The sequence below is a fragment of the Xenia sp. Carnegie-2017 genome, unplaced genomic scaffold, assembly GCF_021976095.1.
Source record: "Xenia sp. Carnegie-2017 unplaced genomic scaffold, XeniaSp_v1 HiC_scaffold_25, whole genome shotgun sequence".
Classification (NCBI taxonomy): domain Eukaryota; kingdom Metazoa; phylum Cnidaria; class Anthozoa; order Malacalcyonacea; family Xeniidae; genus Xenia; species Xenia sp. Carnegie-2017.
The window spans coordinates 6,516,108-6,532,727 of NW_025813488.1; the positions used below are offsets into that span (position 1 = coordinate 6,516,108).

The 16,620-nt window shown below is 33.9% G+C and overlaps 1 protein-coding gene and 3 long non-coding RNA genes across 5 annotated transcripts; 1 reads left to right on the forward strand and 3 right to left on the reverse strand.

Annotated features, from left to right (window-relative positions):
- Positions 1 to 580, forward strand: LOC124453523. The gene is made up of 2 exons (XR_006951115.1): positions 1 to 84; positions 478 to 580. It is a non-coding gene; the product is annotated as an uncharacterized LOC124453523 (long non-coding RNA).
- A 1,620-nt stretch (positions 581 to 2,200) lies between these two features.
- On the reverse strand, positions 2,201 to 16,006 carry LOC124453076 (cannabinoid receptor 1-like). Its single transcript, XM_047003828.1, has 3 exons — positions 15,848 to 16,006; positions 14,521 to 14,850; positions 2,201 to 2,826 (listed from the first exon to the last, which is right to left on the reverse strand). Exons 1-3 carry the CDS (start codon positions 15,959 to 15,961, stop codon positions 2,227 to 2,229), a joined length of 1,044 nt encoding a protein of 347 aa, XP_046859784.1. The 5' UTR covers positions 15,962 to 16,006; the 3' UTR covers positions 2,201 to 2,226.
- On the reverse strand, positions 9,098 to 11,045 carry LOC124453516. 2 transcript variants are annotated; one of them, XR_006951108.1, is made up of 2 exons: positions 10,804 to 11,045; positions 9,098 to 9,720 (listed from the first exon to the last, which is right to left on the reverse strand). It is a non-coding gene; the product is annotated as an uncharacterized LOC124453516 (long non-coding RNA). The 2 variants fall into 2 exon arrangements; XR_006951107.1 differs by lacking the exon at positions 10,804 to 11,045 and adding an exon at positions 10,216 to 10,576.
- Positions 12,050 to 12,848, reverse strand: LOC124453504. The gene is made up of 2 exons (XR_006951093.1): positions 12,591 to 12,848; positions 12,050 to 12,378 (listed from the first exon to the last, which is right to left on the reverse strand). It is a non-coding gene; the product is annotated as an uncharacterized LOC124453504 (long non-coding RNA).
- Positions 16,007 to 16,620: the final 614 nt, after the last annotated feature.

A 16,620-nucleotide genomic window follows, 5' to 3' on the forward strand; every position in this document is an offset into this window, starting at 1 on the left:
ACAACGCCTTCATACTATTTCGATAATCTGAAAGCCTCAGTGCATAAACAATTGGATTGACAGCGAAATTCACCATGGCAACTGGTTCGTAGTAGTATAAAAAACGCCAAGCCAATTCACCTTGTATTTTTCCAAGCCATTGAATAAACGCCACTGTTTTGGCGATAAAATAAGGAAATGCAGTTACCAGTAATAAGACATTCAGCACAATGATTGCCTTTACAATTTCAAAGTGTTTAGTGTTGTACTGTGTAGCATTTACATTAGTGTCTTGTCGACTTTGCAATACAACCTTAAGTATGAAACACCTCAATATGATAGGAAGTAAAAGAGCGATTACCAAGAGAGCTAATACTGTGATATAAGTATACCTAACGTGGTCAAATTTCAAGGCAAAAAATGGTATGCCGTCAGCAAATGCCATGCCAATGGCAATAAACCAAACAGTCACGCATAATATGTATATTTTTCTGGTAGACAACATCTGTCGGCTACGTATGGGATACTTTGCAATCATGTAAGTTTGCCATGTGAGTGATGTCAAGTGAAAAAATGAGCCCGCAGCCCCAAACATCCAAAAGAAAAGGACAGAATAAATGACAGCTTCTGATGGTTTGACCTCGAACAATCTACCCAGTCCAACAATCATGAATTGAGACAAAGATGCAGTGAAATCAGCTATAGATAAGCTTAAGATAGTAATCCACGGTCCTCGTCTTAGTTTGTTTAAAGGATCCTTCACAATAACAACAATAAGAAGACCATTTGTTAGGACACCAATTGTGTTGACCACCATCGTTGTTATTAATGGTTCTTGAGGAAGTGAGAAACTTTTCTTCAGTTTCATATGAAATATAGAAAGAGAAAAAGACGTCAAAGGTTTTCATATACGTTCATAATTGCCCAAAGATAAATGGCAAGTTTTAAAGTCGTACACTGAGAATTATGAACTAGTTTGAACATCTCCTAGTTCTTAATTGTATCTATACATGTTTAACATTTGTACTATGAGATAGTGATAAGATTCGTAGAAAAAAATAATTGCAGTAGATTATATACTTACAGCACTTTGATTGCGTAAACCAGATGAATTCCTGGAGTTATTTATATGATTTGGTTGAGTCGAATTACGCGTTTCCAAAAAATCACCAGTATTGGTCACTGGATATACTGAGATCAAACTTGTAAGAATAAGGAATCCGTAAATAAAGGAAGGATAGACGTTTTGGAAATATCGTGAGAGTACCATAGTGAGATCTCAGACAGTTTAATCAACTGTTCTAATTTCTTGTCTCTGGGATGACTGGCATTGACTGAATGGTTTAATACAATTTGATCACTTGTATTCATACAGTCGGTATAATGTTTATGACACGTCAACACGTATCTCGATATTTTTGATTCCGCATTTTTTAAATTGGCCTCGTGACGTCCACATGCATGTGGTGGATTCACACGTACATCCCACATACGTGAGTGATTTTAAAAATTCATTTCCTGTAAACGGGTTGAAACGATAATTGCCCCACCTTTATTGTTGCAATATTGTCCAGAAGAAAGGGGAAGTTTGTGTAGCATTGTTATTATAGTGCAAAGAAACATTTAATTTCAGCTCTCAAGAGGCTTATATTGGCCTTATGTGGTAGATTCTCATCATAGATATAGTCCTATTATATCTATGATTCACATGTATATCCCACATACGTGAGTGATTTTAAATATTCATTTCCTGTAAACGGGTGGAAACGATAATTGGCCCCACGTTTTTTGTTGCAATATTCTCCAGAAGAAGGGGGAAATTTGAGTAGCATTGTTATTATAGTGCAAAGAAACATTTAATTTCAGCTCTCAAGAGGCTTATATTGGCCTTACTCCCTCCCCCAAATTCCTATACGTACTTTTTGCTGGCATTTCAAATATACCAAGATGAAAATAATAAATCTTTCCTCTTTTTTTCAAGGTTTTCATCTCAGCAAAGCTGCTATACTTCCAGGTACCTGATGTACGTGCTTTACTTAATTTATGGTCTCATTAAAGTATTCACAATTATTGCTCTCACTTTTGAAGTTACGTAGAATCAAAAAAAGTGATGAGTATTGTAGTAGTAATCGTTATAATTTTTTTGACTACACAGTTGTTTGTCACTTTGGAATTTATTCTTCCAATAAAAACTATTAGCACTATTCTTACATTTTTCAACAAATTGAGTTTAGAACATATTATCTATCATACAGGTTTACTAGCACTAGTACGAAATGAAAAGATTGAATGCCCTGGTTTTTGAATGGAAACAATTCTGGTCTTTTTAAACAACGCCGTCATACTGTTTCGATAACCTGGAAGCCTCAGTGCATACACAATTGGATTGACAGCAAAATTCACCATGGCCACTGACTTATAGTAATATGAAAAGCGCCAAGCCAATTCACCTTGTATTTTTCCAAGCCTTTGAATAAACTCCACTTGTTTGGCGACAAAATAAGGAAATGCAGTTACCAGTAATAAGACATTCAACACAATGATTGCCTTTACAATTTCAAGGTGTTTAGTGTTGTACTGTTTAGCATTTACTTTAGTGTCTTGTCGACTTTGCAATACAACCTTAAGTATGAAACACTTCAATATGATCTGAAGTAAAACAGCGATTTCCAAGACAGAATATACTGTGATATAGATGTACATAAGCTGCTCATTTTTCTTGCTGTAAATTGATGTGAGTTCAGCAAATGCCATGCAAATGGCAATCAACCAAACTGTGGCGCATAATATGTAAATTTTCTTCGTAGATAACATTTGTTGTTTGTATTTGGGATACTTTGCAATCATGTAAGTTTGCCATGTGAGTGATGTCAAGTGAAAAAATTTATCCCGCAGCCCCAAACATCCAAAAGAAAAGGACAGAATAGAAGAAAGACGTTGAAAAATATCAGTAATCAATGTATAAGATATTGTTGTATAAAATGTCATCAACACTGAAACTAATACAAACAGCCACACCTTTGTACACAGGACGAATATTGCTATTTCTTTAATATTCAATTCTTTAAAATGATTTTAATTAATCTACCATCGTTAGACATAGTGAGTAATGTTAAGTAATTACAATCAGTGTTTCTGACTCTCGTACCTCTGATTCAAAGGCTATTCTTGAATGGTTACCAATGATTTTGCATACACACCACCGTCATATACGATAACTTACTCCTAATTTAAAGTTTGAGTCCTTAACAGACCAACTCACACTATCGCTAACTACCCTCTAATCCATTCATCCCGAGCTAAATATTGAGGGTTTTCACAATTCTTCTCCCTAGTCCTTTTAGCAATTCTTTTGCATCTTATGCCGTCATTTTGATCAATGGCAGCTTTTACTGAATAAGTCTTCATGAATGACTCTTCTGAATAACTCTTCAAAAATAAGTTTAATGATTTTGCTCTTCGTTTGTATATTAGATAAGTCTTTTTTCCCATTTTTCATTACTACTTTCACTCAAATAAGATGATTAGAGATTTTGCACGGGAGACAATTCAAACATTATGCATATTTGTCATGGAGACAGTCAAATGTCGATTATAGAAAGATGACATATCATGTAATATTTAATTTATCACACAAAGCGAATTTTGATTTTTAGGTTTTATGAGAAGTACTTTTCACTGGCTTTGCACGCACAAAGTCTGATCATATGATGTCTGATCAGATTATTGTGTGGTAAGTTGTTATTAACTTGCCTTTATGCAGGTGCTTAGATACTTTGATTGCATCTGTGCCCACGAACTGGTGTCCAGTGTATTATCAAAGTTCATAGTTGAGAATTGAGAATGGTTGAGATGAGATTGTTTGTTTTATTTATGAATTTTAAGACCAATTTGTGGAGAGTACGGTGTGAAATGATCTTTTCCATGACAGCATTCACAAGAAGATTATAAAGATTAGCTGGGTTTTTTTTTAAGGAGTAAGTACGAATTTGTTAGCGTATTTTGTTTTTGTAATTATGTGATGAATTTTGCCGATGCTCTTAAGTCTTAACTCTCGAGCCTCGTGTTGATAAAACATTATTTATGTCGCTTCTTAATGTCAAAAATATTTTCAAAACTTTTTTGTTCCGTTAAAAACGCAATTCCCCGAAAGAAATCCAGTCACATTTGCACAAGAGAAAAAGATATTTTATTCTTGAATTTAAAATTCAAATATGGCGGTAAAAATATTGCTCCAGGTGTTTTGAGTTCAACGGATATTATAATTTAACCTTGTATATATGTTTAAGTATGTACAAAAACTTTATTTCAAGAGGGTAACAGACAACAGTCAAACAGACTGATAAACTACTGTCTCTCTTATACTATATATACAAATGTATATCAAAATTCTAAAATTATACTATAGTATATATTTAAAAAATGATCATGCACTCAACTTGAAAACATCTATATACTTCTTGTTTAGATAGCATGAATTTGACGTCAAGTACGTTAATTTTTGGCAGTCTGTGTGACGTGTATTTGTTTGATCATGGAGCATTTAGTTTATTAAAACGCGTGCCAAAAACACCTTTGTTTGTTTTTCTATATATGCACTCGTACTTAAGCGTATTGTAATCTGGGCTAGAATTTGTGATAAGCAAAAACGTGTCGTTAGAGTGATATAATAGCTATTATTGATACACTGAGTTCAATTCCTTACTAAGTTTCTTGATTGTTTGAGTAATTTTTCTTGAACCCCATTGACATAGATGAATAGCGAAAATGCAAAACATGAAAACCACTTAAACATGGGCAAAATACTTAATCATGGGCAAACCACTTAAACACGGGCAAACCACTTAAACATTGGCAAACCACTGGTTTTGAGGACGTTACTCTGATGCTGCTTGTATTTTCTGAAAATGTATTTTAGTTTTGCTCAAATAATAAAGGTTTATAACATGAAATACAGAGCAAAAAGCTCTCTCAAGGGAGACTTTATTATGTATAAATGTATAACCGTGTGTGTGTGTTCTGATGTGCATTTTGTCTGAAATACCTGTCAGTCTGTCGCTATTGTTCTGAACAGCTACGTCTTTCAAAAATTTCATATCTTTCACTTTGAATGTCATTAGTTAACGATGGGATAAAAGTTTCAGATTGAAGCTCTCTTTTCTTCCTTGTCTGTCAATATTTTTGGCTCAGAATAAAATCAATGATTTCTTCTGGTTAAGTGAAAATAGTTCTCGATCTTTTCCCACTAAAGTAGATGAATTTGTGCACGTGTTGATTGTACTAATCTTCTTACTGCAGTGGCATCCTCCTGTTATACAAACATATTTCTTATTGTGATTAAAGGAAATGTCTTCCGTCTTCACTGAAATGATCAGAGATGATGGTTTGTGTGTGTCTGTGTGTTAATGTATGTGGGAGGGGGGGAGGAGGCCCGATTGTTAAGTGTGTCCATTAATTGTTTGATAAATTAGTATTTTGCAGGGAAATTGACTTCCATCTTGTGTATCTAAGACTGGGGGTGGTGGTGCATATTTCTCTGCAACCCTATCCTAAATCCATCCTTGCGTTTTGACGTATCATTAGATTCTTGATAGATGACTAATGATGTCTCACCCTGGCAGTTCTATTTCATAATGTGGTCAGTCGTCTAGTTTTGATATTTCTTGATGTTCACTCATAAATTTTATTCGTGTATGGAATGTCTTCTTGTTATTAAAAGTTATGGCTTTACAGGGCCTAATCTCATGTTATTGAGAATTCTTAGCAAAGTCTTTGTTGTAATGTAACTTGTTTGTCATTTTCAAAACATAGTTCAATTTTAAGAATGGGCTAATAAATGCTATAGCAAATTGTTTCAGCACACAATGTAAGTTTGTGCTTCATCACAAAATGAAGCAAATTTCATCATACATAAGTAAGAAAACTGTGCAAATTTCATTTTATGGTTCATCGTTATTGTTTCTTTTGCTCATATGCCTGTTTGAAAGGATTCTATATTTAAGCTGTCCGTGCATGAAAGAGTTAGCTGTGAAAGACTGAAAGTTATCAACAAATCAAAATGTCTAAACATGGAACGAAGGCTGGTTTAAATTAAGTCAAACAGGCGAAGTTGTTTAAAACTTTGTACTATCCTTTGACATTATAGTTTATTCTACGGGTAGGACTCTTGTAAATAAAAGTAAAACTTTGAAAATAGAAAATCCCGTTTTCGTTCTATGTCTCCCTATACTCCGGTGTAATGTTTTACACCCAAACTTTCATTTTAAGGATAATGAGAAATATTCCTTTGCGCAATAGCGAATTATTGTATTCGAAGACCCATAAACCTTATAACTACTGCACAGAAATTTTATTTCATATTTTATATTTTAAATGAAACCAAAGTTTAGTGGATTTAGAATATACAGCTCATAATGATAAAGTTGTTAGCTAGTTTGTTTTAAGTAAAAACAGGTGAAAACTGGAGTAAATTCATCAGTAAAATTTAATTATTCAGCAGTTCCGATTTTAATATTAGCTACACAAAAAGCTATGTCAGAAATGAAAGATTTTTAATTATCATTACAAAGTGCGTTTATTATTTCGCGTAAATTTTTTTGTTATTAAGTGATATGCAGAAATGACAGGTGTTCTTTGACAACTTTTCTGAAACTGTTTATGATGTCGAGTTTATGTTTGTGTCGTTTTGTAAAATTGTTTTTGTTTTTTGGATATTGATAATATATCGTTTTGTTGTACATTGATAATATATTTTTTACTAAAATACTTTTGTCTATAGAACTATACATTAGGATTGATGAGAATTGTGTAAAATTGTTTTTGTTATTGGATATTGATAATATATCGTTTTGTTGTACATTGATAATATATTCTTTACGAAAATATTTTTGTCTATAGAACTATACATTAGGATTGATGAGAATTGTGTAAATATGTGACTTGTAAAAGAATAAGACATTTTTATTTCTTTTATTGTTGAAACCCTGTGAAGACGTTTAAAAGCTCAAAGCTTCGTTCTTAAAGTTTAAAGCACAGTTTCTAATGATACAGGGGTATGGAAAAATGTCATAAATTTGTATTACGTCATTACAGCATTAGATAACTGGAGCTCAACTCTTCACGTCATTGCTACTGTTGCTGGTACCTCTTTCGCATGAGAGGGTGGAGAGGTGACAGTACTTCTCTTGCGGGAGAAGGGTTGGTGGTGGTGCTTGTACTTCTCTTGCGGGAGAAGGGTTGGTGGTGGTGCTTGTATTTCTCTTGCGGGAGAAGGGTTGGTGGTGGTGCTTGTATTTCTCTGCGGAGAAAGGTTGATGGTGGGCTTGTACTTCTCCTCCGGGAGAGGGTTGGTGGTGGTGCTTGTACTTCTTCTGCGTTAAAGAGGTTGATGGTGGTGCTTGTATTTCTCCTGCGTTAGAGAGGTTGATGGTGGTGCTTGTACTTCTCCTGCAGTAGAGAGGTTGGTGGTGGTGCTTGTATTTCTCTTTCTGGAAAGGGGATATTGGTGGTGCATGTACTTCTCTCGCGAAGGAGATAAGTGGTGGTGCATGTACTTCTCTCGCATGAAAGGTGGTAGTGGTGGTACCAGTACTTCTCTTGCGAGAGAGGGTGGGAAGGTAGTTGAACCTCTTAACTCTCTGTATGGTGTGTTTCTTATGTTTTTCTACTATAAATTTAGTATTTTTCAATACAACCATCCGTCTAGATAACTTTGCTTTTCGATAAAATTTATGTATGTAATTGTCAGTGAATAGCATAGAGTAAAACCGCATAAAATATTTTAATCCAGGTATTGCATTATTACGAAGTGGTAGCTATGTTTTTCTGTTGCATTCATTTTTTTAATCTCTCTTTTATGTGTTCATTTTTAAATTAGTACTTACCTTATATAAACTGATTTTCCGATTGGGTCAATTAGATAACAGCGATAAACTCTAATTGTTGAGATTCGGCATTTCTATGGCATCTTTTACTTCACTATACTTTGAACCAATCATAAACCTTGATTTTGTTGTTGCAGTCTTTAAATCGACCTGCAGTGTAAACCTTATTTTAAGTCACTCAACTTTAAATGCATTATTTATTTTTTATATTTATTACAAAAATGGACATTGATATCATGATGAAATGTAAAAGTATGTTTTATTTTTATCCTATGTTACAACCTGAGGTTTTACGATGTGTTTCATTATGAAACTTTGCATTCAAAGTGTTTTCTCTTTGTAAGCGGAAATGCTCGAATGACGTCATCGATGAAATTCTATGCTCATTATTGAATATTGACAGCAATAAATAAAGGTCCTGTTGAACGTACGCTGTGCAAGATTACTACAATGCAAACTCTATGATTGCATAACTGATTTTCTAACTATAGACCTCTATAAAACTATAACTAATTTTCAGTGCATGTGTCGTCATACATAGCTAACTGTTCTCCCGTCAATTGTCATTACGTCAACATATTCATCGCTGCTTTGTGAACTTTTTCTTTTCTCTTGCTCGTCGATTTTGAAACCATATTTTGATTTTGTTTTCCGGTAACGTCAGTTCCAAACACAAACTACGAACTTCATCACTTGTCAAGTACTTCATTGTTTCAAACTTGTTTTCCAGGGTCGTCAGCTGTTTGGGAGTGAATGGAACTCTGGGATTGCGACCGGGCTTTCGTTTTGTTTCGGTCGACGTTTACTTGACTCTGAAACAGGATAAGACACAGCGTCGAGACATGTAGTTAATTGAGATATGATCGTCCAGCTAAAGTGCGAAGATCATATCTCATTTAATTTCAAACACCGCACTGCATAAAACATTCATATGACATGCGTAAGTGACAATAAAAAGAATAGGGGTGAGGGGGGGGTATATGGGTTGTACGTTTGTCAGCAGGTTGTGTGATTGGATTAAAACACATCCAATATACATGCATAAAATATAATTTAAACCGCCACAAATTGTGGCCATGTATTCATGTAGCCTAAACAAGAGCAAACATATAAATCAGTTTTAGAAATATACGTTGACGAAAAAGGCTTGCAATACATATTTTAATATGTGGTGTTTTAACGAAAATTATTATCGTAGCTTCAAATATCAAGCATGATATTTGAAGCTACGATAATAATTTTTTGTGAATGCTGTTTTGCAAAGTTAGAAGATTCTATTCCATCTGGCAACGCTACGTACTTAACACACGTTGTCACTACAGTTTATAAAAGCACTTAATGCTTCAATGCAGTTGAACACCGATACAAAATATAACTATGCTCAAGCTGTGTCTAAAATGAACCAAACAATAGCGAAATTATTGGCAAAACATAGAACACTGAATACCCATTTAACCAATTAAGCAACATATAGTAATAGGCTTTCGGTTCTCGGCATTTTTTTGTCTGTCAAGTGTTCTCTTGTTGCTTAAAGACTTTGAAAGGTATTATCCAAACTAAGAACAGCCCGAATCCATTTAGTAAACTCAAGCTGTTAAGAAGCTTGATGTCTGTGTTTAAAAACACTTGATGCTTGATGGTATAAATATAGCTGTGCCATAGGAATGATGTACTGGCAGTAAATCTACTTTGAAACTTGAAGAATTGGACGTAAATCTTCTCTTGGGCTGTTGTGTAAAGTATGAAAGAGTTGAAATATGGCCTTGTTCTTTTCTTCATATTGTGTTTTTTTTCTTCCTGCTGTGCAAAACCAAAATGGTTGTGGTTGAATGGCGAATCTTTGGAGAATCCAATTGAACTGGAAAACAAAAAGGAAAAACGTCAGCTGCGTCATAATATGAAAAAAAGATGTGATTATCCCGACGCAAAATTTTGTCCAAGAAGACGTTCAAAAATCTTTATGGACAATAAATAAATGTATTCATTAAAGTGTATTGTTCATTGTTCGTTTATTATCAGCTTATTCTATCAAACACTAAAATTAGACAAATATAATTGTATGAAAGTATAATGTGTATGTGTGAATTTTAAGACTATGCTCATTTCTGCCTTCCTCTTTTTGCTAGTGCAGATAAAATGCTACATATCGATAGATTGTTAAACATACTTTTTCTTGCAAACTATAAAGTATAATTAAAAACGATTCTGCCTGAATTTTCAAATACATGCTGATTGCTGACCATGCTGTTTTATCAATGAAAAACGTTCTGCCATTTTGAAAGAAGTTAAGTCTGTAAGGGCAACTTGCTTTTTCTTGTGAAATTTTCGATGCAACAAAGCTGCCAAGTTTTACCTGTTACACAAAGCTTCTGCTCACGCTAAATTCAATGTAGAGAATTTCTTCGTAAAGATGTAAATAAGCAGCAAGGAGGACAACGTATTATTAGATACGATATTGTACTATGTTTTGATGTGGTTATCAAAATAGTTTGTTGCAGGCAAAATTGGCTACAAATACAAACATTACACTAAAAATTACACAAAAGTATAACTACAAATTCCACTAAAGTTTATGTTATTACCTATATTAAAAAAATAATCATTATATATATTTGTAATCAAGTTATATATGATCAATGCATATTAATCAATGCATATTATCTACAAAGCAATCGTTTCATCAGCAGAATGGAACGAGGTTGTCGATTGCTGTGCTGTAAACAACGCCTTCAGACTGTTTCGATAATCGGAAGCCTCAGTGCATACACAATTGGATTGACTGCGAAATTCACCATGGCAACTGGTTGTAGTAGTAAGAAAAGCGCCAAGCCAATTCACTTTGTATTTTTCCAAGCCTTTGAATAAACTCCACTTGTTTAGCGACAAAATAAGGAAACGCAGTTACCAGTAAAGGGATATTTAGCAAGATAGTTGTCTTTACCATTTCCAGATGTTTTCTATTGTGCTGTTTAGCATTTACTGTCGTGTTTTGTCGATTTTGCCATACTATTATAAGTATTAAACACTTCCCAATAACCAAGATGAAAACAGCAATCTCCAAAACAGCAAATAGCGTGATATAGGTGTACATAAGCTGTTCATTTTTCTTGATGTAAATTGATGTGAGTTCACCAAATGCCATGCAAATGGCAATCAACCAAACAGTCGCACATAATATGTATATTTTTCTGTAGATAACATCTGTCGGCTACGTATGGGATACTTTGCAATCATGTAAGTTTGCCATGTGAGTGATGTCAAGTGAAAAAATGAGCCCGCAGCCCCAAACATCCAAAAGAAAAGGACAGAATAAATGACAGCTTCTGATGGTTTGACCTCGAACAATCTACCCAATCCAACAATCATGAATTGAGACAAAGATGCAGTGAAATCAGCTATAGATAAGCATAAGATGGTAATCCACCTTCCTTATTTTAGTATGTTAAAGGATCTACAAGAATAACAACAACAAGAAGACCATTTGTTAGGACACCAATTGTGGAGACCACCATCCTTGTTATTAATGTTTCATAGCCAAGTGAAAAACTCTTCATGGGTTTCATATGAAATATAGAAAGAGGAAAAGACGTCAAATGTTTTCATATACATTCATAATTGCACATAGATAAATGGTAATTTTTGCAGTCGTACACTGAGAATCATGAACTAGTTGCTTGATGAATTTTCTTCGATCATTACTGTGAAGGCACTCTACTGAAGCAACTAGAGAAATTGATTTACATAACACATTAAAAATCTACAATTGTGGATAGATCTTTTCCTGTAAGAATCACTTTGATGACGCATACGTTTTATTCAAAATCGTATAAATAGTGAGAGCGATTTCAAACATTCAAAGTTTTGTGAAAAGATTGATATTTGAAACTGGACTTTCAGCATTTTTTAGAAGTCTGGTTTGTGTAAGCAATATGAGAATCTTTTTGATATTTTTCGTTCGTATTCGAAGATATTGGTGAAATCATTTTATGCATGTTTTATCATAAGATTATTTGATTTTGCCAAATAACTATGTATAGCAATGTTTATCTTTACAGCTTACCTTGAAGCCACAAAATGCTAATTAAATGAACTGCACATAATAATTTTGCTCATTCTCAAAATGTCAAATTTCATGATAAAATCACTGCATGTAACGTTGTTGTGTAATACAAAAGAGAAAACGAGTGTACGTTTTTCTCGCATGCTTGTATGTATTTCTTTGAATGCATTTCTCTTTGCAGTCAACAAAGTTTATTTTCATGACTTATAATACTTTTATTTGATATATACTTTTGTATTATTTTGCGAAACGGAGGAATTCCTTGTACAATTTACTTGATCTATTTTAGTCGAATTGCACATTTTGATAGAATTGTCGCTAGCTTTGACCACTGGCACTGGATATATATTCAACAAACATATAAAACAACGTATCTATAAACATATTGTACAGGTACCATAGCGTGACCTTAGAAATTGATTTTATGTAAGGAAATGTACGCCGGGTTCCACCTGTCTAAAAAAGTAATATAATTTACTTATACAAAAATCTAATTTGAAGTGTACAAAGTCTGGTAATTACATGAATCGATGACTAAAATTTGGTTTGAAGGGATTCGATAAACCACATGTCGAAATGTTTTATTAATCGTACTATCAGCTCAAACGAACGACAAGGTTTGGTAAAACGCCGTAATCCTGCTATTACAAATAATAATTATTATATACCTCCAAGACTAACTTCTTTGTCGTCTGCTGGCCTTCTTACAATAAGTTTGGATGTTATAAAAAAACGACTTTCGCGTTCGTCGTGTGATGCGTTCTTAACTCTTCTTCTCACAAATACTCAATTGATAGCAAAATAAAATGTCTTGTATGGTATGGTAAATTAAGATCGTGTTTATGTATCTGGTGTTTTGAAACAGACAAAACAAATATTCTTCTGGGTTGATGTTGACCACCGAAGTGGCTTAACGGCTACGTCCGACTACTTCAAAACTTGGGCTGGGCATCATGATGATGTACACAAACTTGTCACGTATACAGGAAGTACTGACAAAGACGAAAATGAATAATTGGCTGTATATTGATGTAGAAAGTGAAACGAATGTCACTCCACATTATGTATTGAATTCTACTTTCTTCATTATTGCAGTGAACTGATTCACTCACCAAAATAAATTTCATCTGTGTACAGAACGTCTTGTTGTATTAAAGAGTTATGGCTTTACCAGGGCCCGGGGTGGTCTCATGTTATTGAGAATTCTTAGCAAAGTCTTTGTTGTAGGTATCTTGATTTGTCATATTTCAAAACATAAATTCGTTCAATTTTAAGAATAACATACTAATAAATGCTATAGCAAAATTTCCTGTTTCAGCACACAATGTAAGTTTGTGCTTTGGGTCATCACAAGAATTTTTTGTGTAAGCAAACTTTTCATCATAACGCAAGTAGAATAAAAACTACGCAAATTTCATTTTTATGGTTCATCGTTATTGTTTCTTTTGGCTCATATGCCTGTGTTGAAAGGATTCTATATTTAAGCTGTCCGTGCACTTGCGAATGTACGTTAGCTGCGTACACATTTTCTTTATTTTGAACAGATCAACTTAATCTTTGAACGATGGAACGAAGTTCTGTTTATACCGAAGTTTTGTTTTCCAATATAACCACCAAGTAGCAGCCGATTTATGAAGTAAGTTTGTTGTCATTTTTTCAACAAGCAAGACTGCTTAGAAAACTTAACAAACAAGCAAGACTCATTTTTTCTTTCAAATTTTTATCGAAGCATTAAGTAAATCTGTAACGTCTCTAAGTCCAAGGTTTATTTGATTAATGATATGTACCGTTAAAAAAGTATTATACTGCTTATCTTTCTCATGAAAAAAAAAGTCAAAAAGTTGGCTTTAAATTTTAGTCGATTTAAATCTCGCTACAAATCTTGATAGTTTCTTTTTCTTTCATCTTCCCTTTAAAACTATGCTAATATTACCTATACTATACCCAAATAAAAAATTTATATATTAATCATAAAGTTATGAACGATGAATGTAGTTACATCGCAAATGTTTCATTGGTGGGCCGGAAGGAAAAGGTCGTTGACTTGGATGTTGGAGTAAAAACAGTATTCTTCTTTCTAAACAACGCCTTCATACTGTTTCGATAATCTGGAAGCCTCAGTGCATACACAATTGGATTGACAGCAAAATTCACCATGGCCACTGGCTTATAGTAATACGAAAAGCGCCAAGCCAATTCACTTTGTAGTTTCCCTAGCCTTTGAATAAACTCCACTTGTTTGGCGACAAAAAAAGGAAATGCAGTTACCAGTAATAAGACATTCAGCACAATGATTGTCTTTACAATTTCAAGGTGTTTAGTGTTGTGCTGTTCAGCATTTACTTTAGTGTCTTGTCGACTTTGCAATACAACCTTAAGTATGAAACACTTCAATATGATCTGAAGTAAAACAGCGATTTCCAAGACAGCATATAGTGTGATATAGGTGTACATAAGATGTTCATTTTTCTTGGTGTAAATTGATGTGAGTTCACCAAATGCCATGCAAATGGCAATCAACCAAACAGTAGCACATAATTTGTATATTTTTCTTGTAGACAACATCTGTCGGCAACGTATGGGATACTTTGCAATTATGTAAGTTTGCCATGTGAGTGATGTCAAGTGAAAAAATGAGCCCGCAGCCCCAAACATCCAAAAGAAAAGGACAGAATAAATGACAGCTTCTGATGGTTTGACCTCGAACAATCTACCCAATCCAACAATCATGAATTGGGACAAAGATGCAGTGATGTCTGCTATAGATAAGCTTAAGATGGTAATCCACGGTCCTCGTCTTAGTTTGTTTAAAGGATCCCTCACAATAACAACAATAAGAAGACCATTTGTTAGGACACCAACTGTGGAGACCACCATTGTTGTTATTAATGTTTCATAACGAAACGAGATACTGTTCTTGGGTTTGTTCTTCAATAAAACATATGAAAATTTTAAATGCATTGTAAACTGTCATATTTCTCAATGGTGGAGAAGAAAATTGCAAGAATTTTAGAAATGCATTAATTCAATGCTTTATCTCTTGTCAGTCTATTTCATTTCTTTTAGACGTAGTTTTCCACTGCAAGTGTGCAAGTTTTGCACTCAGCAAGTGTTACGAATTACAGAATACGGAAGCATTTCAGAAGCGGATACACCTCAAGGCTTCGTGGATGAGTTATAAAATTTCAAATACGAACTCGCAGAACTGCCATTTTCTGCAGTCTTTGCTGCATATTACGTGCAAGCAAAGGGGAATGTGGAGATTTTCTACAGAAGTTGGACAGCAACAAAGAATTCGCAAATGTAATTGTGAAACGGAAATCATTTCTGCTGCGCTTGACACGAGGATTTGATATGATTTTTATTCTAAGTCTCTTTTTGTGTGACATGTATTAAAATATTGTGAACACTTTAGTTTATTTGATTTCGAGATGGAGCATATGATAATAAATAACTTACAGAAATTATGGAGAGGTACAATTATTGTAGTTGATGGTGGTCTTATAAATATTGGAAATGTTGCAAATAATTCTAAAATCACTGCACATTATACTGTGAAGAAGTTTGTATCTAAAATAAAAGCGCTAAAGTTCCGCGTGTTTTTGATAGAAAAATCTTTCCTTTTAAACGTATTCAGTTTGAGGCATGGTAAACCAACTTCTGATAATGCCATAAAAATCGCATAAAGGAAATAATAAATACAAAATTATAAGATTGTTCAATAAGATGACTTTTACCCAATGGCTTCAGTTAGACTATTGTGGCTTTTGACTTTTTTATATGAGATTTTTTGCACCTACCTCATTTCTTTGAATGCATTTCTTTCCAGTCAACAAAACATTTCATTGACTTTAAATTAATTCATCAGACCAAATAAAATGATTTTTGTAATTACATACAATAGAGTTTTTGTTTATAAACTTACATCACTTTGATTACGAGAACCAGTCTCATTCCTTGTGCAATTTGTCTGGTTTGTTTGAGTCGAGTTGCACATTTTCCCCAAATCACCAGCATTGGCCATTGGATGTACTTTCATCAAACTTGTAAGAATAAGGAATCCATAGACAAAGGAAGGATAGACGTTTTGAAATGCCTTTGATTATCATAGTGAGACCCTAGATAATATGGTGCGCTGCTTTTCTTTCACTTTGAATTTGATATTGACAGAGTATGTTCTCCCTACAATCAAGTAAGCGTTGTGTGTGTTGGAGTTGTTATTTCATCGTCCTGCACGTACATATTGTTTACAGATTTAATTGGCGTGCGTTTCCGGAAATCTTGTACCATATTTACGGCATGTTTATAGAAGAATGTTAAGCCGCACACTGGTGAACTGCGTTTGTTATTCGTGACAAGTGTGATCGACAAAAGTTTCTAGTGTTCGCGGAAGTTTTGAACAACATTTGTCATTCGTGACAGATATTTGACTCATCTGTCATTTGTCTGTTTATAATACAATCAACATCCTTGTAGGAGCACTTTTTAAATACAGGAACCTCGTTATTTTAGAAGTTCCCATGTAATTTTGCTTTCACTCGTGGATTTTTTTTCACTCTATTCCCTAAATCTTTGTGTATAGATTTTGAAATATTCGGAACTTGTTTTAATTCAATATTCGACAAGTGTCGTGTTAGTATTTGAAGGAAAGCATGAATAAAAAGAAACAAAACACATTAGTAAACAAGATTATCATAC